Raw genomic sequence first — 23,319 nt, 5'->3', positions numbered from 1 at the left:
AGTGAGCAGAATCCTGCTAATGTATTTGTAAGGTGTAGTATGAAACACACACAATGGCACTAGTGTCATACATCTAGTAATCCTGTTACAAGGTATTGAATTGGTTGAGTATAACAAGCAACCCAAAACATAATAAGATAAAGTGAAGTATAAGGAGAATTCCCTTGTTCAAAGGCCCATAGTGTAGCATATATATCAGGCTTATCGCAAATGGGGGTCTTTTGGCCTAAGGTAAGACACTCATTGCTCCTTTGTGGGTTGAGATTGCACACTTAGGAGGGAAGATGTAAGGATAAAAAAACAAGGGGGGGGGGGGGGGGGAGAGGTACTAGCAAGGGAGTAATGGGTGAGATGGGTGTGTTGGCGTCGTAAGTGGTCTTTGAAGGTAAGGGTAAAAAAAGTCTTCTTTCCCGTCCGAGGTTTGGGTAGATAGCTATGGTAGGTGCTTCTTGTATTCATAAGTCGTGATGAAATGTTTCCAACAGGACCACATGCTCAAGAATTTAGAGGAGGTATCTTTTGCTTGGTGGACAAGTTCCTCCATTTCTTCGATTTTTGTTCTTCGTTGAAACCAGTCAGCAATAGTCGGGGGATCCAGTGATCGCCATCGGGCTGGGATGCACAACCTGGCCACATTCACAAGATGCAAGGCTAAGGAGCATAGGTATGTCTTTCTTGGCATTGTGGAGTGGTGCAGCAGGAATTGTGCCGGAGAATACTCTAAAGCAAAAGTGGTAATTTGATTGGTGAGAGGATGGACTTCTGTCCAGAATGGTTGGATTTGAGGGCAGGACCGCCAAATGTGCAAAAGCAATCCCAACTCTTCACTACAACGCCAGCACTGGGGGAGGTTGTAGGTGAGATCTTATATAGTTTAAGGGGAGTCCTATACCATCTGGAAAATTGTTGAATCAGTTTTCTTGCGTGTGGACATTTACTGTCCCCTTGTGAATATATGTGGAGATATTTTCCCATTCGGGTTTGGTGAACTCTAAGGATAGCTCTTGTTCTCTCCTGCAGTTTGCTGCACTAGCATTAGGGTCATGATCGAGGAAGAGCATATCATATATGTCAGAGATTAGGTGTCTTTGGGGTTCTTGTCTTAAACATATTGATTGGAATGGTGTAAGCTGTCAGGACCAGTTGGTTCCCGGTTGGGATCTGTCAAGAAAGTGTTGAATTTGGGTGTAAGTCCAGAATGGGAATGACTTATTTATCATCTGCGAAGAGAATGATTGCAGGGTGAGAAGACGGCCTCTGTGAAAAAATTGTTCTGTGTGGATAGCGGAATATGGCCAGACGTCTAGGATAAAAGAGGCGGACATACCTGGTGGGAAGTCCGGATTTTGGCAAATAGGTGTGACAGGGGCCTGGGATAGACAGAATTTTATTTTATTTTTACAGCAGGCTTCTCTGAATGTTACTTATGTACTTTACATGATAATGGGGTATGCCTGCTGGTAATCCAGGGGTGTAAGGGAGAAGGTGTCATCGCATGTTCCAATTGTACCCATGTTTTGGCTTTGAAATTAACATTCCAGTCAATTCTAGCTAGTTCACGCGCTTGGTGGTATTGTAAGATATCTGGGAGGCCTATGCTTCCTTTTAGTTTGGGAATAACTCAATCTGGGACGAGAAGTGCCCCATAAAAAGGCGGTACAGGCCCTCCAGAATGAAGTGAAAAATGTATTTGGAAGTTTTATCTGTATAGTTTGTAGTGGGTATAGTATTATCAGTAGGATATCCATTTTCACGATTGCTGCCCTACCAAAACCAGGAGAACAGGCCAGTGGACCATGACTTTCGGTTGCGATGTACATTTTGCAATAACGGGAGAACGTTTTTAGCTTATAAGTCCGCAAGTTTAGAGGGTAATTGGATGACTAGGTATGTGATCATATTTCACTCCATTAAAAATGGGAAGTTGGACTGACATTGATTAAAGATATCCTGTGACAATGAGACGTTCAAGGAGTCAGATTTTGAGAAGTTGATCTGCAAATTGGTCAGAAGTTTGAATGTGGAAAAGTCTTTAAGTAGTTTAGGGATCCTGAAGGCAAGGAGTAGTGTTGCGCAGTACTAAGTTGGGAGATTTAGCCTAAAAGGTCAATAGATTCTATAAGCAACACAGTTATTAGGAAATAAGTGTACTATCGCCCAGACTGAAAGGGTGGTGTATAAGAGGCCAGAATTGGCAAAATAGTATAAAATAATAGTGCTGGACAATGAATAGGTCCATGTGAATATCTCTTACATCACAAAGTGAATTAAATAATATACATGAAGCAATCAGCAAAATAGATAGTGATTATTGATGCGATATGTTAAAATTAACAAAATCGCATAGGAAGTACCAGTGCTAAACAGTAAATAAGTCTGTGAAAATATCTACTACACCATTAGATAAAACCAATATACATAAAACAGTCGCTAACTCAATAAATACATTTTGTGAAAAAATGGTTGATTGTGGCTAACAAAAATCGCATAAAGTGCCAGTGCCAGGAAAGGTTATAAAATGAATACGTGTAGGTGTCTTTCTACCGTATAATAAATCGTGTAAGTACAGTGAAGCAAATACAATTGTGCAAAATTAGCAAAAGGAAAATAAAAGTACAAAACACATAACCAAAAAAAGGGGAAAGAGTAAAATCTCTCTAAAAATGATCACAACAGGTGTGCACAGTGATTTAAAAGCTGTATAAACAAACAAAAGCAATTATAAAAATTGCACAATCACATATATCAAGATGTGTCCATTCAAGATTGTGCGACAACTGGTGGCGATTATATCCAAAATCGCATATAACAAGAAAATCGCATATGGTGCTGGTGTTTGGATTTATGTGCACTATGGGGTAGCGATATAATCGGTGGTAGTAGTGGTGATGGTGACTATATCCCACGTGGTCCTGTGTGCTCGAGATATGGGTGTCCCCTTATCTTACAGCTGTAAGGTAACAGCATATAACATATATATCCTCAGGATTCCTGGTAATCCTTATCCCTCGAGGTCCTGTTCCTGTGTCCCCAAATCCTGGCGTCTCCTGCCTATTGCGTCGTGCTGGTCTCCTCAAATGGTCGCTCAGCAGTACTCAGCGTGGGGGGGTGGGTTACCTTGGCGGTTGGGTATTATGTGAGGGGTTAAACAGATAAGGAGGAAGGGAGCCCCATAGCGTAGTAATTTTGAACCAAAATTGAAGTTTATTCAAATACAATGAATAGAATACTCACAAACATATAGAACTTGTGTGTGGGGTATAAACGAGCCTCGAGCTCGATTGCGTCACTTCCGGTAGCGTCCCGACGCGTGTTCGTCACGGTCACGTGACTTCATCATTTTTTGTTTTTTCTTCTTTCTATCAAGTAGGAACATTAGAAGTTCTAAACCTTTTCCATTAAAAAATTTGAACCAATCATCGATTGATTCCTGATCTGTCAGTCTGTCGTTTGGTATGACATCCCATCTCAGGTGTCTGCGGACAATCCCATCTTTGAGATATTGTTCAAAGGTGGTGATGTCCCACCATAGACTAACCTTCTTCTCCATATTGTGCCCTAGTTTCCTCATTAGGCTTTCAAGGTCGCTGCTTTTGTTGGTAGGTGTAGTTACATTAAAAACCTCTCCCAAATTAACCTGTCTTTTATCTAAAAATGAAAAAACATCCATGATGGCTGCAAGAATGGGTCAAGATAGGTATCAGAATAAGTGTAAAAGGAGTTATTCCTGCGCCTAATCAGGAAAAAATCTAGTTTTTGTACCGCTGCACACACTGAAAATGGGGTACTTGAACCCCTATTACAGGATAAAGAAGGCAAGGAGTAGTGTTGCGCAGTACTAAGTTGGGAGATTTAGCCTAAAAGGCCAATAGATTCTATAAGCAACACAGTTATTAGGAAATAAGTGTACTATCGCCCAGACTGAAAGGGTGGTGTATAAGAGGCCAGAATTGGCAAAATAGTATAAAATAATAGTGCTGGACAATGAATAGGTCCGTGTGAATATCTCTTACATCACAAAGTGAATTAAATAATATACATGAAGCAATCAGCAAAATAGATAGTGATTATTGATGCGATATGTTAAAATTAACAAAATCGCATAGGAAGTACCAGTGCTAAACAGTAAATAAGTCTGTGAAAATATCTACTACACCATTAGATAAAACCAATATACATAAAACAGTCGCTAACTCAATAAATACATTTTGTGAAAAAATGGTTGATTGTGGCTAACAAAAATCGCATAAAGTGCCAGTGCCAGGAAAGGTTATAAAATGAATACGTGTAGGTGTCTTTCTACCGTATAATAAATCGTGTAAGTACAGTGAAGCAAATACAATTGTGCAACATTAGCAAAAGGAAAATAAAAGTACAAAACACATAACCAAAAAAAGGGGAAAGAGTAAAATCTCTCTAAAAATGATCACAACAGGTGTGCACAGTGATTTAAAAGCTGTATAAACAAACAAAAGCAATTATAAAAATTGCACAATCACATATATCAAGATGTGTCCATTCAAGATTGTGCGACAACTGGTGGCGATTATATCCAAAATCGCATATAACAAGAAAATCGCATATGGTGCTGGTGTTTGGATTTATGTGCACTATGGGGTAGCGATATAATCGGTGGTAGTAGTGGTGATGGTGACTATATCCCACGTGGTCCTGTGTGCTCGAGATATGGGTGTCCCCTTACACCTACACGTATTCATTTTATAACCTTTCCTGGCACTGGCACTTTATGCGATTTTTGTTAGCCACAATCAACCATTTTTTCACAAAATTTATTTATTGAGTTAGCGACTGTTTTATGTATATTGGTTTTATCTAATGGTGTAGTAGATATTTTCACAGACTTATTTACTGTTTAGCACTGGTACTTCCTATGCGATTTTGTTAATTTTAACATATCGCATCAATAATCACTATCTATTTTGCTGATTGCTTCATGTATATTATTTAATTCACTTTGTGATGTAAGAGATATTCACACGGACCTATTCATTGTCCAGCACTATTATTTTATACTATTTTGCCAATTCTGGCCTCTTATACACCACCCTTTCAGTCTGGGCGATAGTACACTTATTTCCTAATAACTGTGTTGCTTATAGAATCTTTTTACCTTTTAGGCTAAATCTCCCAACTTAGTACTGCGCAACACTACTCCTTGCCTTCTTTATCCTGTAATAGGGGTTCAAGTACCCCATTTTCAGTGTGCACAGCGGTACAAAAACTAGATTTTTTCCTGATTAGGCGCAGGAATAACTCCTTTTATAGATTAGGGATCCTGATAAGGGGTTCTATCATGAACAGGTGTGACCAGAACTGTGTGGACAGCAACAGAGGGAACCAAACACATGTAAAGTGAAGTAATGTAATTTATTAAAGTAAGTGAATATAGATACAAACACCTCCAATACAGCACAGTGCACAACAATCCAACTACCAGACAGAGACCCACAAATAACAACAATCAAACAGGCATATACAATAGATGGGGAATACCAGAATCGTAACAGTAACCAGGCCAGGGTCATCAATGGGAGATCAGCAGATGGGGCAAGGAGAGAACAGGACAGGGAGAAGGTGGACAGGATCAGCCTGCAAGGCAAGGGTACAAAGTAACAAGAGGTATAGGTTCAGGTTTAAGGTGCAGGTTCAGATTCAAGTACAGAGGATCACAGGTACAGGTCAAGGCTCAAGGACAATACCAAGGCATGTGTGCTTGCCAGGTATTAATACACATCTCCTGCAATCAGCCTCAGTTGATGCCTGATCAGGAGATTAGGTTGATGCAGGAGATAATGTCGGCTCCACACTGCCGGTGGACACCAGTACTGCTGCCCAAAGATCAGACAGTGCCACCAGCAGGTGAAACCTTTCCTGACAGTTCCACACTGCCAGGGGACACTGGCTGGTGGATATCAGTACTGCAAGCCAAATGTCTGACAGTGCTGCCAGCAGGTGAAACCTTTCCTGACAGGTTCGGAAAGGAATAAGAGGATATCGTCAGCAAAGGCAGCCAACTTTTGGTTTTGATTTGCAATGAGGATGCCTCTGATGTCTGGGTATGCTCAATACTGTTATTTACATGGCAGGATCTTTGCTGAACCAACACACCCAAATGTAGATATGACTGCTTTGAATTACTGAATCTGGTCAGCTTGTACAACAGAAATGAATACTTGACCAGTAAATTCACAAAAGACAAAAATCTTGTTTTGTGCTTCAAGCTTAACGTATGTGGAATCAGATTATTACAACTTTTTCATTTTTATGTTCTTAATCTTGTTTTAGAGGTGAAAATCCTTGAAGTTGGAGATTCTAATAAGCTCACCATTCTACAAGGATGTCCAGGAGCTCCTGGAAAGCAGGGTCCCCAAGGATTTCCAGGAGTGAGGGGCGAGAGAGGTATTTAAGCAAAAACATAAAGTGTAAATATAATTTTTTTTACTGTAATAAACAGGTATGGAAGCTCAGGCAAATATGAAAGTGGAACTTAAAAAAAAAAAGGTTTGTGAATAAGCCGGCTTTTTAATACAGAGGAAACATGCTATGACTTTTCTGCGTTAAAGTATTCTTACCTGTATGCAGAGGCGGCTCTCTAATTAGGCAAATTAGGCCTCGCACGGCTGCCTAGTCTACCTAACTAGAGACCTGCCTTTTCCAGCAGCAGAGATCTCCGCCATCACACAGTCCTGAGTCCCCTCACTCTGCTACAGGGAGAGATGCAGGCTGCGAATGAGACCAAGTTACCGTGTGATCAGAGCTCACGTACAGCGGATCACAGATGGGGAGAGCCGCTAAGCAGAGTCAGCTCTGACAGATCTCCCCCTCCCCCTGCTGCCCGCACAGCCCGACAGGAGAGGAGAGAGGGCTTCTGCTCCTCCTCCTGCCCTCTCCTCCAGTGTCTGCCCCGCAACATTCAAGCTTAAGCCCAGCAAAAGGAAAAGTGGAGTCTGATCCATCCATCCATCCAGTCCCTCCTGCCTCCCAGTAAGTACACTGATGTAGGCACCCCTTCTTTCCCTTCTTCCTCCATCTCCCTCGCTTTCTATCTTTCCTTCCTTCTTTCTTTCCTTCCTTCCCTTCTTTCTTTCTCATTCCCCACCTTTTTCTTTCCTTCCCTCTTTGCTTTCTTTCTTTCCTTCCTTCCTTCATTCCTTCCTTTTTTCCATCTTTTCTTTCTTTGTTTCCTTCCTTCTTTTTATTTCTTTCCTTCCATCTTTCCTTTTCTTTTTTTCATTTTTTCCTTCCTTTCTTCCTTCATTCCTTCCTTCTTTCCATCTTTTCTTTCTTTCTTTCCTTCCATCTTTTCTTTCTTTCCTTCATCTTTCCCTTTCTTTTTTTCTTTCTTTCCTTCCTTCCATCTTTCTTTCTCTTTCCTTCCTTCTTTCTCCACCCCCCTCTCTTTCTTTCCCTCCATCTTTCCTTTCTTTCTTTCTTCCCTTCTATCTTTCCTTTCTTTCTTTTCTTCTTTACTTCTTTCCTTCTTTCTTTTTCTTTCTTTCCTTCCTTTCATCTTTCCTTTTCTTTCTTTCCTTCCTTCCATCTTTCTTCCTCTTTTCTTCCTTCTTTCTCCACCCCTCTCTCTTTCCTCCTTCCTCTTTCCTCCCTTCTTTCTCCATCCCCTCTCTTTCTTTCTTTCTTTCTTTCTTTACCCATTCCCCTTTATTTCTCTCTTTCTGTGACTGCCTGTTAGAATAGGTAGGATCTGTGAGAGAAGCTTCCCTGTGCAGCTTGAGAATATACCTTTATTATTCCTTACTGCCCCTATACTGTTTCCTCCTGTCCCCTGTACTGTGCCCACTTACCTACCCACTGTACTGTTCCCTCCTGTGCCCTGTACTGTCAACTCCTCTATACTGTACCCTCCTAATACAGTTAATTTTCATCCCTTGAATTATTTTTCCCATTATGGGAGTGAATGGGGCCTCATGTCTTATGCCCCACACACACGGTCAGAAATTCAGACGGAAAAAGTCAGATCAGATTATGTTGTTGGAGAATCCGATCGTGTGTGGGCTCTATCGGACTTTTTCTGTCTGAATTTCCGACGAAAAAAGTTTGAAAATCCAATCAGACTTTTTCCAATCGTGTGTAGAGAATTCCGATTCACAAAGTGCCACACATGCTCAGAAAAAATTTGGAGATGAAAGCTATTGGCTACTGACCTCTACGTAGTCCCGTCATACGTTATGTAAGTCACCTCATTCCGAACAATCGGATTTTCCGACAACTTTGTGTGAACGTGTGTATGCAAGGCAAGTGTCGGCCAAAATCCTTTTGAAAAAATCCGATGGATTTTGTGGTCGGAATGTCCGACTGTGTGTACAAGGCATAAGTTTTGCCTAAGGCGTCACAAAGTCTAGAGCCGCCTCTGCCTGTATGTTCAGCTCAGCGTGCAATTTTAAATGTGCCGTAATAAATTAACTCTCCTCAGCCCGGCCAATAAAATAGGTTGAAGATCATAACCCAGAAGAAGACTGGTCGAAGATGTCAGGGAGCTCCTGCACATCACATCGCTGGAGTGAAGGTAAGTATAACTCCTCCTGTTTCTGCTGTGAAATAAAGACATGTCTGAAAGTGCAGAAAATCCGCTTTTCCATAGGTGGGTATCCTTGTTTTTATTAGTCAGAACAGGCGTGTTCCCATGACATGAACATGGGCTCTTAAAGAGTGCAGTTTTTTCATTTTAAGTAGGGTTATAACAGTTTTATATCCGCCATTTGTATCCCATTGGGGCAATTTCCCTTCACTCCATGTCCAATAGCCAAAACAGGAAGTGAGAAAAAATCCCTCCAATGTAAGGAAATCCCTGGTTGTCATCAGGGTCACCAGAACTGATGTCCCCATTCAAAGATTTCCCCTCTATTATTGTCCCGGGGACAACCCAAAATTTTGGATTCTCTTTTACTTTCACTTTCAGTGATAATTGTAAATAGGACAAATAGAGAGGTTGGATCTCCCTAACAGGGACACAAACAGCAATACAAATCTGACAAGGGTTCTAATCAATCTCCACTCTATACAAAACTAAGACAAAGCTTAATGTATAATTTCCATAAAAGAAGGGTAATTTTATCTGATTTGTCGGGAAGGATGTGGATATTTTAATTTGCTTGTATACTTTAAATTCTCATTTTTTCTTTTTTTTTTTCTTTTTTAATCCAAAAGGACCTGCTGGCCCTCCTGGAGCTTCAGGAAAAAATGGAGAGAAAGGTAACACAAGTTTTAAAAGCTTACTTACTTACATACAGCAGACTCTTCAGACTGTGTCATGAACTTCATGTTGCACAGTCCACTTGAAGGAGCATAGCTTGGCCTAACAAATGATAAGATCCACCTATATGTTTATACAATATATATTTACCCGGGGCGGACTGACCATTGGGCCACTCGGGCACTGCCCGAGGGCCCCGTGCCACTAGGGGGCCCCATCAGGGTTGCCAGCCTCAGTAAAACCAGGGAAAGTCTGTAAAAATCTGTTTTTTTTATTTATTTTACATCTGTCTCTGAAATGTCCCTTACCGACATCCTTTTGGTCTAAAAATCCCGAGATTATAGCTGCCCCACCTCTCCAGTACCTCTCCAGTACCTCCAGTACCTCCAGTACAGCCAATAGAAACATGTCTGTGTATACTGTGTGATTGTATACTGTGTGTGTGTGTTTGTATATACTGTGTGGCCCCATAATGTCTCATTGCGTGGGGGCTCCACAATCTCCTATTGCCCGGGGGCCCCATGAGTTGTCAGTCCACCCCTGTATTTACCTTATACAGTTCCAATCTTTCAACGCTAGCTAGATAGGAGTTGATTTACTAAAGGCAAATAGACTGTAAACTTGGCAAGGAAAATTGCACTTTACAAGGGAATTTTCCCCAGAGCTCAGTAAATTAGGAGTAAATCATCTGACTTCCATTATCCAATCACGTGCAAGCAAAAATGCTGTTCTAAAAAAAAAAAAAAAAATTCCTTTGCACCTGATTGGGTATTCTTCGCAAAGTGAAAGGTCACCGTATTCATTGAGCTCTGGGTGAAACATCCTTTGCAAAGTACAACTTCCCTTGCATAGTGAACAGCCTATTTGCTTTAAGTAGATCAACTCCATAGTTTCTACAATTAAAGGGAGTGTGTAATGTTTTTTCTTGAATTTAATTAATTTTTTTCTAAATTTGTTTTATATAATTTTTTGCGAGTGCCGTGTTTGTCCGCACAGGATGCACAGGTGTTTTGTGCATCTGCGTGCAGGCAGTCCTATTCATGTTTATTGGACTGCAATGACTGTCCATGCAGCTTCTGCGTCCCAATAGACATGAATGGGACTGCCAGCACATGTATGCATAGAACACCTGTGCATCCCATGCAGGCAAACACAACCCTTTGCATGGATGTACGCTTCAGAATGCCTGTGTGAACAAGGACCTACTGAAACTACAAGACAGATTTTTTTCCTAATTAACTTTCTTTTTTAGGTGAAAAGGGAGATACTGGAGAAAAGGGAGAACCAGGGAAACCTGGGCCACAAGGTAACAAAATTCAAACCCAGAATATAAAGGAAAATTTTAAACACAATAGTGCCCACTGTGGGGGAGTATGTGACTCTTTTGCTCATCTACCAATGAGAGGTACTAAGCTCTGGGACACTACAGGGCCAAAATGACCAACCTTAGCTCTGTGTAAGCTCTAATCAGAGAGACTTGGAGCACACACACAGTGGAATAATGAGTGAGTATATGCAGTTGGAGGTGTGGAGCAATTAAGTGAACCTACTTCTTTGCTATGCAAGGAAAAAGCATAGGATAGTCCGTTTGGGACTCTACCAGCAGATAAGAGAAGAAGAAGAGATATAAAGAAAATATCTTTTTTTTTTAAGCTGGCCATACACTAATCTAATTTGGTTTGTTTGATTTTCTAAAGAATAGTGGGGTCAAATCAACATTTTCAACTTCAGTAAAATGTACAGTCAAAGGAGCAGTATAACTTTTTTTTTAATGCACAGAGTTCTAATAGTATGTTTTTTGTTTTGGAAGTCCATTCATTTCAAAATTGAATGTTAAAAGCAACCGAATTTTTGAAGTACTTTTGAGCGGTACTTGTCAATTCATCGAATGTACTGAGAATTTTCGTACAAATGTCGATGCACATTTGTTCAAAAACCAACTAAGGCCAGCTTACATTATACAATATTTTATATGAGCACACAGGTGGTAAGTGTGGGCAGGGGGGAGATTATATGTAATATTTATGGTCCCAGGGACTGTTGCCTATCCTACAGTTATGCACTAGTGCAGTGATTCTCAACCAGGGTTCCGTAGGACCCTAGGGTTCCTCCAAAGTTTGCTAGGGGTTCCTTCAGCATTGGGCAATTTCTGCCTCTAAGATAAGTTCCCATGACATCATTGATCTTTTTAGGTATCTGCAAGGAGCTAATTCTTCCCAATGACCACAAGTGTAAGGACCATTCTTCCCACTGACCACCACACTATTGTATCATGAGTTGTAGATTTCAAATTTTTAGCAGGGGTTCCCCTGAGAACGGAGAACTATTTCAAGGGTTCCTCTGTGTTGAAAGGGTTGAGAAAGGCTACACCAGTGTATACCACTTATTTTGTTACCTTTACCCATATTAGTTGTTTATATGAAAATATATATTTGTTTTTTTACAGGACCAAGAGGACCTCCAGGGATACCAGGAGTCAGAGGTGTGCATGTCAAAAGATGATTTCTACATCTCTATAACATTTATGAAAACCCTACAGTTTATTAAAAAAATCTAAAGATTTCCTTTGCCATTTTCAGAAATCACCTTAAATTTGTCCCCTTTAGTACGTAACTAAACCCATCGATTTAATTGTTTCCCAAAAATGTTTAAGGCATGCTGTGAATAACGTTCACAATTGCTTGTGCTCACAACTGAACTGTCAAACCATGAAATGACAGGTGTGATAACTAGTCACTAGTGAAAAACCATAGCAACAGCACATCAAACAGAGGCTAAGATGGCAGCTTCCTTGGATATAGAGGACAGGAGGGTTTAGATCCTCTTTAATTACATATCAGCTCATAACATAACATGTGGGTTACTGGAGAGCCAGTAGACTGAGCTATACGTGACAGTGGGGTTAATTTACTAACACTGGAGATTACAAAATTTGGTGCAGCTGTGCATTGTAGCCAATCAGCTTTTTTTGGTCAAAACTTAAAACATTTGTTACCCTAAAAAAAAGAAAGGATCCTGTTCCTTTACTTTCAATATGTTTTTATTTACTATGCGAAGTCAGACAACAAGATGATATCACAAAAAGTACAGTCAGTAAACATCAAATTTTAAAGATGTGATTTTCAACATAAACATCAGTTAGGTCCTCCGACAGTGTAATTGGGAGTGCAGTTTCTCAAAACTGTAAATTGAACATAAACTATATGTGACAAAAATATTGATGAACTGCACATTACTTAGCAACCTAGAAGAGTATGGTGCTTTATCGGCCAGGTCTTGAAATATGCCCCACACTCTGCAAGGCCCATTTACACCTCACCCAGGGAGCCATTAAGGCCCGTTTTGTCAGGGGTGGTGATACCGCAGGGAAAAGGACAGGGTGAGGGGGAAGGAGAAAAAAAAAGGCGGGGGGGGGTTCCCTTGCGCCCTTCTGCCTTGAGTATCAACCTCATAGAGTTGCACCTGATATTTTTTATTTATAAGATTGTCTTTTTGGACAGTAAATATAGAGAAGAAAAAGAAAAGACATAAAAGAGAAGGAAGAGGGAAAGGAGGAAAAAAGAAGAAGAGGGAAAGGGAGGGTCAACCAGTGGCAAATCACAAGGGAGATACATATCTGATCCACGGGTCCCATATCATATCGAATTTCTTGGTATTATTACGGAGGGTCCAGGTGAGTCTATCGTTAACCATGATCCAGTTAAGCTTAGTTTTCACAGAGTCAAGAGGAACCATCGACTGCTTCCAATATCTAGCTATGGTTATCCTGGCAGCTAAAATTATATATATTATTAGTTTTGAGGATTTCTTAGGAACTCCATCAGGGAGTTTTTGGAAAAGTGCAATTTCCGGGGCTCTACGAATATTAACCCCAGTTACTGTGTATATGAGGTTAAATATACAAATCCAAAATCTAGTAATAGTCGGGCATTGCCACCAAATGTGGTACATCGTACCCACCTGGCCACACCGTCTAAAGCACATGGGAGATGCAGATGGGTGCATCTTAGCGATCCTGGTTGGTACTAAATATCATCGAAGGAGGGTTTTATAATTAGCCTCAATCAGTGTTGTGTTAATGGATACTTTAGATAAAGCATAAGCTATGTCTTGCCAGTCGGACAGTTCAAAAGTAGTGTTCAAGTCCCGTTCCCATTGAGTCATATAGGGGAGTTTAGTATTTGGATCCGTAATAGCGGCATAAACAGTAGATATACGTCCCCGTAATAGGTCTTTTGATTGACAAGATAATTAAAAATTCGTAAGTGTAAACGGTCCATCTAGCAAACTGAGTTTAGTACGTATAAAGGAGAATATTTGATTACACCGAAACAGTTCGCTAGAGGGCATTTGCATTGTCTCTGTGAAGTACTGCAACTAGTGAGGTCGGTTCCCCTCTAGATAGTCACCTATCCTTAGGAGTCCTTTATTAAGCCACCATTGAAATACCTGTGGAGTCAAGCCAGGGGAGAATTCTGGATTACAGAACACCGGGGCCAATGGGGTATGCGGAGATGATAGCGGTTTACGATGTCGCACCCTGTCCCAGATCTCTAGGGAGTGAGACAGGGTGGGGCACAGAATGGGAGGGCGAAGGCGACTCGGCAGCCACATCAAAGAGCCAATAGCAAAAGGGTGGCACGAGAGAGCTTCAATAGACACCCAAAGGGGCAGAGGCCCCTTAGCCGTAGTGTATGAAAGCTGTGTTATTTGAGCTGCTTGATAATAAGCTTGTAAATTAGGGAGGCCAAGCCCACCGCACGATTTTGAGGTGTGTAACGTTAATTTATTCATGCGAGGTTTCTTATTACCCCAAATAAAGCGGAGAACATCCATTTGTAGGTGCTGTAGTTCTCTCCTCGGGATTGCAATAGGGAAGGTTCTAAAATAATAGAGTAGTCTGGGAAGAAACGTCATTTTAATGGAATTAATTTTGCCAAACCAAGACAAGGGATAGTCCGCCCATCGCCGGAGATCCTCCCGCAGTCGGCGAAAAAGTGGGGGGATAATTAGCCTTATATAAAGTGTCGATCGGATCCTGTTCCTTTAAAGCATGTTATACAGCACAGTGCTTGTGCTGTATAATTTGGCCCCCTGTATCACATGAAATACCTGTCTGATCTTGCCTGTAAACTGATCACAGTATATCATGGCTGTTGAGCCCTGACACTGGTCAGTTTATGTGCCTCAGTCATCCGCTGCTCTCCTCTGTCTCCCTCTGTCCTCCCCCCTCCCTTCCCTGCCTGTCAGCTGGTACCAGTGCTGCTCTGCTCTCCTCCCTGCTGCTCTAAATCTATGTGATCTTTATACCATCCACTCTGTTAGATAAGAACATATCTACTAGTGCCTGTGCTTTATATTTAAAAAAGACGATCTCTACCTGATATCACAGTGACTGCTCGGCTTTCTCCTCCCCGGCTGACGTCACCGAGTGTGCTTGCCCTGCCCGCTGGAACTGTCAGACGGGGAGAGGAGAGAGCCCAGTCATGTGAGCGTCGGGAGGCACTATGAAATCAGGTAGAAATCTTTTATTTTTTTTATAAAGTACAGACACTAAGACACAGGTACTTAACAATGGGAGTGGTATAAAGTTAATATAGTGGCTTAACAACCACTTTAATTGAACAAGTTGAAGTTAGAAGCTGAATGGCTTTAATGCATAGCTGCACAAGATTTTGCACTCTCCAAGTTTAGTAAAACAACCCCAGTATGTAATGAGGGAACACATCTGGTAAATTTAGAGGATGGCGCATCTATGATTGTAGAGTTGAGTTGCATCTTGATATAGCGCGGTCCTTTACCCCGTAAGGGGTCCGACGCGCTTACAAACACATATACACATACTAGGGCCAATTTAGAGACAGATTCTGATTAATCTACCAGCATGACTTTGACAGTTGGGTCATGAACCCAAAAACAGTTGCACTCCTGCAGTCCCTGGTCCTGCAGTCCCTAGTATATTACATTTAGCAGCATAGTTCCAAGACCTCCTTCTTCTGAGCCCTCTCTCAAGAGACTAGAGAGTTACTAGGGTGCCAAGGCCCAACACATAAGATATAGTAACCTTTTGGTAGACCACAACTTAGCAACATATAGGATTGAAGTTGTTGTAGCTTAAAACCCAACACACACACACTTAATTTTTTGGTAACATATATAAAGCATACATAACCATTTTCTTTCACGATATTTTTATTAATTTATCAAGCTTTCAAATGATAAAGTAAGATACAATAAGTAAAAAATAGATGTATATTCTCAAACTATGTTTACCAGAAGAACAAAACTGAAGAATCTACAATGTACAGGATATTGAGGGCCTAAAATTCCAGCCCATAAATAATACACTATATTGTCAAAAGTATTGGGACACCTGCCTTTACACGCACATGAACTTTAATGGCATCCCATTCTTAGCCCATAGGGTTCAATATTGAGTTGGCCCACCCTTTAGAGCTAGGTTTAGGAGTGGGTCTATTGAAATGTTTGACCATTCTTTCAGAAGCACATTTGTGAGGTCAAATCCTCCTCCTCCTCCTCCTAGGTGTCCAAAAGGATCGCCTGACCTTTCAGCCAATCGGGAAACGGGGTATCAGACATGTGCTTCCTGATTGGCAGAGAGGCGATTCAGTGTTAGAAAAGTGAGTATTCATTTGCTTTTCTAGCACACCTTGGTGGTTTTCCAAGCACAATGCTCTACGCTCCAAGTCCACCCTATTTTAAAGCCTATTAGAGCCTAGGGCTTTAATCAGGTGCTTCAAAAAACACCCTGCCGCTGTAATTCAGGCACCCAGCACCCAGAAAGGGGCCAGACACATGAATAGGGGGTGGCTGCGGCAGCCATGGATAGATTCATGCTATGCATAAATCTATCCATTAGGGGTGGGTGGCGTGGATAGAGGGCACAGCGCCCGTGCCCCCTTACTGGTCAGGCCACCCCTAGTTAAATGTCAGCAGCTACAGTATTTGCTCCTGTGGGCAGGTTCACACTGGGGCGACATGGGATCCAGCTTGTGAGAGCTACATGACAAATCAAATTCAATGTTTCCATATGAGAGGCGTCTTAATTGATCTGACACAAGTCGCTCCAACTTTACAAAAGATTCCTGCACTTAAGGGACAGAACGTCTACAGCTAGCTCCTCCTGTATACATGTCTATTCCACCAGCCTTCTGCCATTTCCAGGGCCTAAGTGTGCTGGCTACAACCTCACAGGTGTGCGGTGTTTAGCTTCCTTGCCCCAAGAGAGTGTGTGCTCCTCCCCACCTCACTTACATCTATATGGGTGCTAACTCACCCCTGATATCATACCTCCCAACTTTCTGAGATGGGAATGAGGAACACCTATCAGCAAAAGTATGCAGGCATAGGACACACCCTTTACCACACCCCTTAAAGAAGAATTGTACAAAAAAAAAGATTCACAGGCTATAATGGGAACACAGCCATCTAGTGGCCAGCCAGCTAACTACACTTGCTTACAAGGCTGTTGGCCAAGCCACTTTAGTTTCTGTTATTCCAGGCCTTAAAGTGGAGTTCCACCCAAAAATGGAACTTCCACTTTTTGGGATCCCCCCCCCTCCAGTGTCACATTTGGCACCTTTCAGGTGGGAGGAGGGAACAGATAACTGTCTTATACAGGTATTTGCTCCCACTTCCTGGCATAGATCAGTGCTGCATTCGCGGTGACCTACGCTACTTCCGGCACCTACTCTGTCCTCCGCCGCTGTCTTCTGGGAGACAGAAGACAGCAGGGACCAGTGAGAACACGCAGCGCGACTCGCACATGCACAGTAGGGAACCAGGAAGTGAAGCCGCACAGCTTCACTTGCTGATTCCCTTACCGAGGATGGCAGCGGCAGCCAGCTGAGAGCCGACGAACAGATCGGCTGCCAACATCGCGGGCGCCCTGGACAGGTAAGTGTCCATATATTAAAATTCAGCAGCTGCAGTATTTGTCAGAGAGAGAGGTCTCTCTCTCTTACTCTCTGTGAGAGTTTGCCAGGAAGGGAGGGGGGTGAGTAATAAGAGGGCCAATGAGAGCTGCAGAGCTGGAGGTGTGCCTCTGTGTGTCTGTGTAATTCCAGGAAGTGAACAGGCAGCAGCTACAGCTGCCCACAGTTAAAATGGCTGCAGCCAGACTCAGCGGAGGGAGATTTCTGCAGCATATTTGACAAGTACAGAATCCCAGTATATATAAAATAATATGCAAAGTGGTTGGTGAGAAGCTTCAGAATGGCAAAGATGTTTTTTTTACAAATTATCAAAGCAGACTGCAGTTCCTCTTTAAATGCCACCGAACAAGAAACTATCGGTTTAAAAAAATGAAAAAAAAAATATGTCATACGGGTACACTGTTGCTTGACCGCACAATTGTCATTCAGAGAGGGACATCGCTGAAAGCTGAAAAAATGGCCCTGGGCAGGAAGGGGGTGTAGGAAGTGCCCGGTAGGCAAGTGATTAAAATAGCACTGCATGTGTACCCAAGCACTAAGACCAAGTTCACCCGAGCATCCAACAGCATACAGAAAGTGCTGCGCTAATTCATAAACAAAAAGACACAATAAAATAAATTAAAATCCCACAGTTAATTATGTGTCAATGAAGAAAAAATCGTAATTAATGAGGTGTGAATAAATAAAACAGTATTTGTCAGTGGACTTCCACTTTAATATGTTTTTGTCTATTTTTGTTTTTTTTTGTTTTTTTTGCAATATAGTACTCTAGACTGAATTTTTTTCTTTGTTTACAGGTGACAAAGGTGACCAAGGTGTCTCGTGTCCAAAAGAATTTAATGGTAAGTACATAATAATAATGACTTCTATAGTGTCAAGGCTGAAGTGGTGATTGCAAGAAAGTAAAATGTATTAAAGAGGAAGTAAACCCTGATGGGTTTACTTCCTCTTTTTTTCCCTGCAAAGGTAAAGCATAATGGACTACTATGCATCGCATAGTAGCTCATTATGTGTCACTTACCTGACACAGGAGCCAGCGAAGTTGCCGCTGTCCCCTGTAGTCCGCCGCATCCATGTTGCTTGTGGCGTCTCGCAGCTCCGACGAATCACAGCGGCGCAACCGCGATGACGTCACTCCCGCGCATGCGCACGGGAGTCGCGCCTCGCAGCTCCGCCGCTGTCATACGGCGAAGCCGCGATGACGTCACTCCCGCGCATGCGCACGGGAGTCGACAAATTTGGCAAATCCATTCTTGGATTTGCCGCATTTAGTGTGCATGCGCGCCGCTGTCTACGGCGCATGCGCCGTAGACAGCGGTGCCCATTTTCGGGCAAATATCTCCTAAACCATATAGGTTTAGGAGATATTGCTTGGACCTACAGGTAAGCCTTAATCTAGGCTTACCTATAGGTCCAAGTTGTTTGGAAGGGTTTACTTCCTCTTTAATAATCAATGGCTATCCATGCACTAGCATTCAGGGGAACTGACCGTAGCTGTGCCTATGGAATTAATATTATTATCAATATATTATTATTATTATTATATATATATATATATATATAAATATATAAAAAAATTTTTTTTTTTTTTTTACAGAAGACTGCAATTATGAACTCTGGCCATATATATATATATATAAATAATAATAATAATAAACTTTTATACAGCGCCTTTTAAAGTTAGCTTCTCAATACAATGTACAAAGATAAGAGTAATGCCGCGTACACACGGCCGGACTTTGAGGGACTAGGTCTTTCCGACAGACTTTTGGCGGAGTTCCGACTGACTTTCCGAATGAACGGACTTGGCCACACACAATCACACCAAAGTCCGACGGATTCGAATGTGATGACGTACCACCAGACTAGAATAAGAAAGTTCATAGCCAATAGCCAATAGCTGCCCTAGCGTCGGTTTTTGTCCGTCGGACTAGCATACACACAAATGGATTTCTCGGTCCGGCGGAGTTCTGGTGGGAAAATTTAAAACATGTTCTATTTCTAAAGTCCGACAGATTTTTGGCAAGCAAAGGTCCGATGGAGCCCACACATGATCGAATTGTCTGACGGACTCGTTTGCTGTCAAAAAGTTTGGTCGTGTGTATGTGGCATAACAGAAACACAAGGGTAAAACACAAGGAAAAAGTTTTTGAAAGCTTGTCTAAAGAAAAACATTTTTAGATTTGATTTGAATAAGTTTAGAGAAGAAGACTTTCTGATGTTTTTTTGGAAGTGAATTCCAGAGTTTTGGGGCATAGCTCTGTTTCCCATTGATTGTAGGTGAAAACGGGGGACGCGCAGAAGACCAGAATTTGAGGAGCGAAGGTTACGAGGGGGGTGGGGGAGTATGTTCACAAAAGTTCAGACAGATAATCAGGTGTCAAAATGAAAAAAAAAAAAAAAGTTTTGTCTATTGTTCTACTTAAGAGAATATAAAAGTATTTAGGTAGAATGACCAGGAAGCCATTTATATTTAGATAATATTTTTTTTTTAGGTGCCAGAAGCTGTAAGCAGCTACAAGATATTGGCTTTCACCTAACTGGATGGTATATAATCTACCCCGATGGGCGGCGACCTTTGGCTGTCTTGTGCGATATGGAAACTGATGGAGGAGGCTGGATTGTGAGACATTACATTTTTTTTTTTAACAATGTATTCCTTTCTCCTCACAGTAGTGAAGCAGAATGGGAACAGATGACAAATCGCATGATCCCCAGATCGGTAGTTGGTCCACCTGCCTCCTGATCATTACTCTGAGACCAGAGTGTCTGTGACTGGAGTACACAATTGAGCGTGCTCCCAGCACAAACAGCCTCCCAGCCATAGATCATGCAGGACCACCCACAGGGCTTTTTCAGTGGGAATGCAGGAGAATGCAGTCCCACCACCTCCAGCACAGAATGTACAAAATGACAAGGGGATGATGAGGTATGCTCGAGGGTCTCTTGATGCTAGCTGCTTGGAGGTCTGTTGTTGCTGGTGGGGGTCTATTGTTTCTGTGGTGGATCTATTGTTGCTGGGGATTATGTTGTTGTAGGGGATCTATTGTTGCTGGGGGGGTCTTTTTCTGCTGGCTGCAGGGGATCTATATTACTGCTTTTCTTGTTATTAACTAATTACATACAAGCCAGCACAAAAAGCACCACAAAATGATACTTAGTTCTGTATTCTCTAAATGGGGTGTTACTGGGAGATGGGTAGAGGATAGAACCAAGTGTGGGTGCTGGGAGGTGGGTAGGGGGCAGAGACATGGGGTGGCCCAGAAGGGAGGATTACCCGCACCTACTCTCTGAGACTATAAGCCCTGGCTGCCCCCACCTATATATGAGTTATGTCATCATCAGGGGGTGTACCCTTGACAAACCCAGATAGCACTCCAGGGTGCCACAACACCCTGGCTGAGAAAGGCTGTAATAGACAAGAATAGAGGGAGAGATCAGATCACACAGACTGCTTTATATTGAAGAGCAGGGACTCACCTCCTCCAATTCTCTTAGAAATGGAAGAATGTGGCTCAAAGTCTAACCAAAAATAAATATGCAGCCAGAAAGACAATGTAGTCAGAATGTCCATCTCATCAGTCTTACCTCTACTTTTTCCTGGCACAGCAGTTGTGCCAAGTGTCTGACCCGCTATTTCCCTCTATTACAAGGCTGTGTGAACCTCTGAGGACACTTGTGCTGAGGTCTGTGGTTGTTGCTTAGCATTTTATTTATTACAGCAATTCATGGATATTGTGCCTTCACATCGGTCCCTGCTCTCAAGGAGCTTACAATCTACTGTCCCTAACTCACATTCATACATACACATACTAGGGCCAATTTAGACAGAAGCCAATTAACCTAGCAACATGGCTTTGGCGTGTGGGAGGAAACCAGGGTGCCCAGAGGAAACCCAAAGAGGCACAGGGAAACTCCAGGCAGGTAGTGCTGTGGTTTGGAATCCATCACCCTAGTGCTGCCACTATAAGATAAACGTCTTTTAAAGAGGAAGTAAACCCTGATGAGTTTACTTCCTCTTTCATTCCCTGCAAAGGCAAAGCATAATGGACTACTATGCATCTCATAGTAGCCCATTATGTGTCACTAAGGCCGCGTACACACGGGCGGACTGTTCGCCCAACTTTGTCCGCTGAACAGTGTTTCAGCGGACAGTCCGCTCGTGTGTGGGCTTCAGTGGACAGTTTCAGCGGACAGTCTGACGAACAAAGTTTTTCGTAATTTCCGTAAGACAGTCCGCTGAAACTTGGTTTCAGCGGACAGTCCGCTCGTGTGTAGGCTTGTTCGACAAACTAAGTTTCGCGCATGCTCAGAAAGGATTTACACGGCGAAGGTTGCATTGCAGTGTATTGGACGTCGAATTTCTCGTCCCGTCGTACGTGCCGTTCACGTCATCGCGCACGCTTTCAGCGGACTGTTCGTTCATCGTGTGTGGTCAAGTCCGTTCATGCAAATTTTGAGCGGACTGTTTGTCGGATTGTTTGACGAACAAAGTTGGGCGAACAGTCCGCCCGTGTGTACGCGGCCTTACCTGACACAGGAGCCAGCGAAGTCGCCGCTGTCCCCTGTAGTCCGCCGCATCTATCTTGTTGGTGGGGTCTCGCAGCTCCGCCGCTGTCATTCGGCGAAGCCGCGATGACGTCACTCCCGCGCATGGGCACGGGAGCCGACACGCGCGGCAGCTCCGTCGCTGAGAATGCCGCGCTCAGTGCGCCTGCGCGCCGCTGTCTACGGCGCATGCGCCGTAGACAGCGGTGCCCATTTTCGGGCAAATATCTCCTAAACCATATAGGTTTAGGAGATATTGCTTGGACCTACAGGTAAGCCTTAATCTAGGCTTACCTGTAGGTCAAAGTGGTTTGTAAGGGTTTACAACCACTTTAAGATCTTTTAGCCCTCTTTCACACAGTTCAAAATTGCCTGACAAGTTGCACTCTATTCATGCCTATGGAACCATTTAAATGGGTGCACCTCCAACTTGCACCAATGTGGAAAAGGTTCTTGCACTATTTTTGGTGATTTCATGTGCAACTTGCATTGACATCTGTGCATAAAATCGCTGAAGTAGCACGATTTCAAAGCCGCATTTTATGCGAACTGGGGCTAAAGATATTTCCAACCAAATAATAAGTTACACATTATAGAATGCCGGTTACAGCAGGGGTCCCAAACCGGGCCGCACAGTGGGGGTGGGCGGTGACCGCAATCCACACAGAGCTGTCAGACAGCGATTGCCACTCATCAGCTGCTGTGCGACCATGCGTGAGTGTCCTCTCCTGGCTCCTCCTCCAGAGGAGCAGCAGATTGGAATGGAGAGCTCTTCCTGCCCCCTGCCCTGCTGATAAGATGACATCGTCTGGCGGGCAGAGGAGTCAGGAGAGGACACATCGATGGAGCACAGCCTCTGCCCTGTCAAAGGTAGGAGTTCTAAGCAGGAGAGGCATAGATTAGAATGGAGAGAAGGGAAAGGGGGCCAGACTGCAGGGGCACTGTAATGTAAAGGAGGCACTCTAATATAAAGGGGACTGCACTATAAAGGGGCACTGTAATCATTATAGGGCAGTCCCCTTTATATCACAATGCCCCCTTTTCATCACAGCTCCCCTTCACAGAGCAGTCCCCTTTACATCACAATACCCCCTTTTACAGTGCAGTCCCTTTTATATCACAGCCCCCCTTTACATTACAGTGCCCCCTTTACAGAGCAGTCCCCTTTCCATTACAGTCCCCCCCTTACAGAGCAGCCCCTGTTACATTAATGTAAAGGGGCACTGTGATGTAAAGGGTACTGCACTGTAAAGGGGGCACTGTAATATAAAGGGAACTGCTCTGTTAAGGTGGCACTGTAATATAAAGTGGACTGATCTATAAAGGGGGCATTGTAATATAAAGGGGACTGCACTGTAACGTGGGCACTGTAATCCCTACAGTACATTCCCCCTCACAGTGCAGCCCCCTTTACATCACAGTGTCCCCTTTATATCACAGTGCCCTCTTTACAGAGCAGTTACAATAATGTAAAGGGGCACTGTGATGTAAAGGGGACTGCACTGTAAAGGGGACACTGTAATGTAACGGGGGACTGTGATGTGACGGGGACCTGAGGACACTGAAATAAAGGGAGGACTGTGC

General features: G+C 42.9%; 1 protein-coding gene across 1 annotated transcript in view; it reads left to right on the top strand.

The window, feature by feature from the left end:
* LOC143974912 (ficolin-2-like) overlaps positions 1 to 23,319 on the top strand; it is a 78,630-nt gene that overhangs the window by 5,649 nt on the left and 49,662 nt on the right. The window contains exons 2-7 of the mRNA XM_077476712.1: positions 6,307 to 6,420; positions 9,187 to 9,231; positions 10,485 to 10,538; positions 11,679 to 11,714; positions 17,985 to 18,029; positions 19,683 to 19,810. Coding sequence (XP_077332838.1) covers positions 6,307 to 6,420; positions 9,187 to 9,231; positions 10,485 to 10,538; positions 11,679 to 11,714; positions 17,985 to 18,029; positions 19,683 to 19,810 — 422 coding nt within the window. The remainder of the gene's footprint in view (positions 1 to 6,306; positions 6,421 to 9,186; positions 9,232 to 10,484; positions 10,539 to 11,678; positions 11,715 to 17,984; positions 18,030 to 19,682; positions 19,811 to 23,319) is intronic.

Source organism: Lithobates pipiens, unplaced genomic scaffold (assembly GCF_037356315.1).
Source record: "Lithobates pipiens isolate NorthernLeopardFrog02 unplaced genomic scaffold, aLitPip1_a1.2 Scaffold_1, whole genome shotgun sequence".
NCBI classification, from domain to species: domain Eukaryota; kingdom Metazoa; phylum Chordata; class Amphibia; order Anura; family Ranidae; genus Lithobates; species Lithobates pipiens.
Note: the sequence above shows the minus strand (reverse complement) of the source record. Positions and strands in the feature narration are given on the sequence as shown.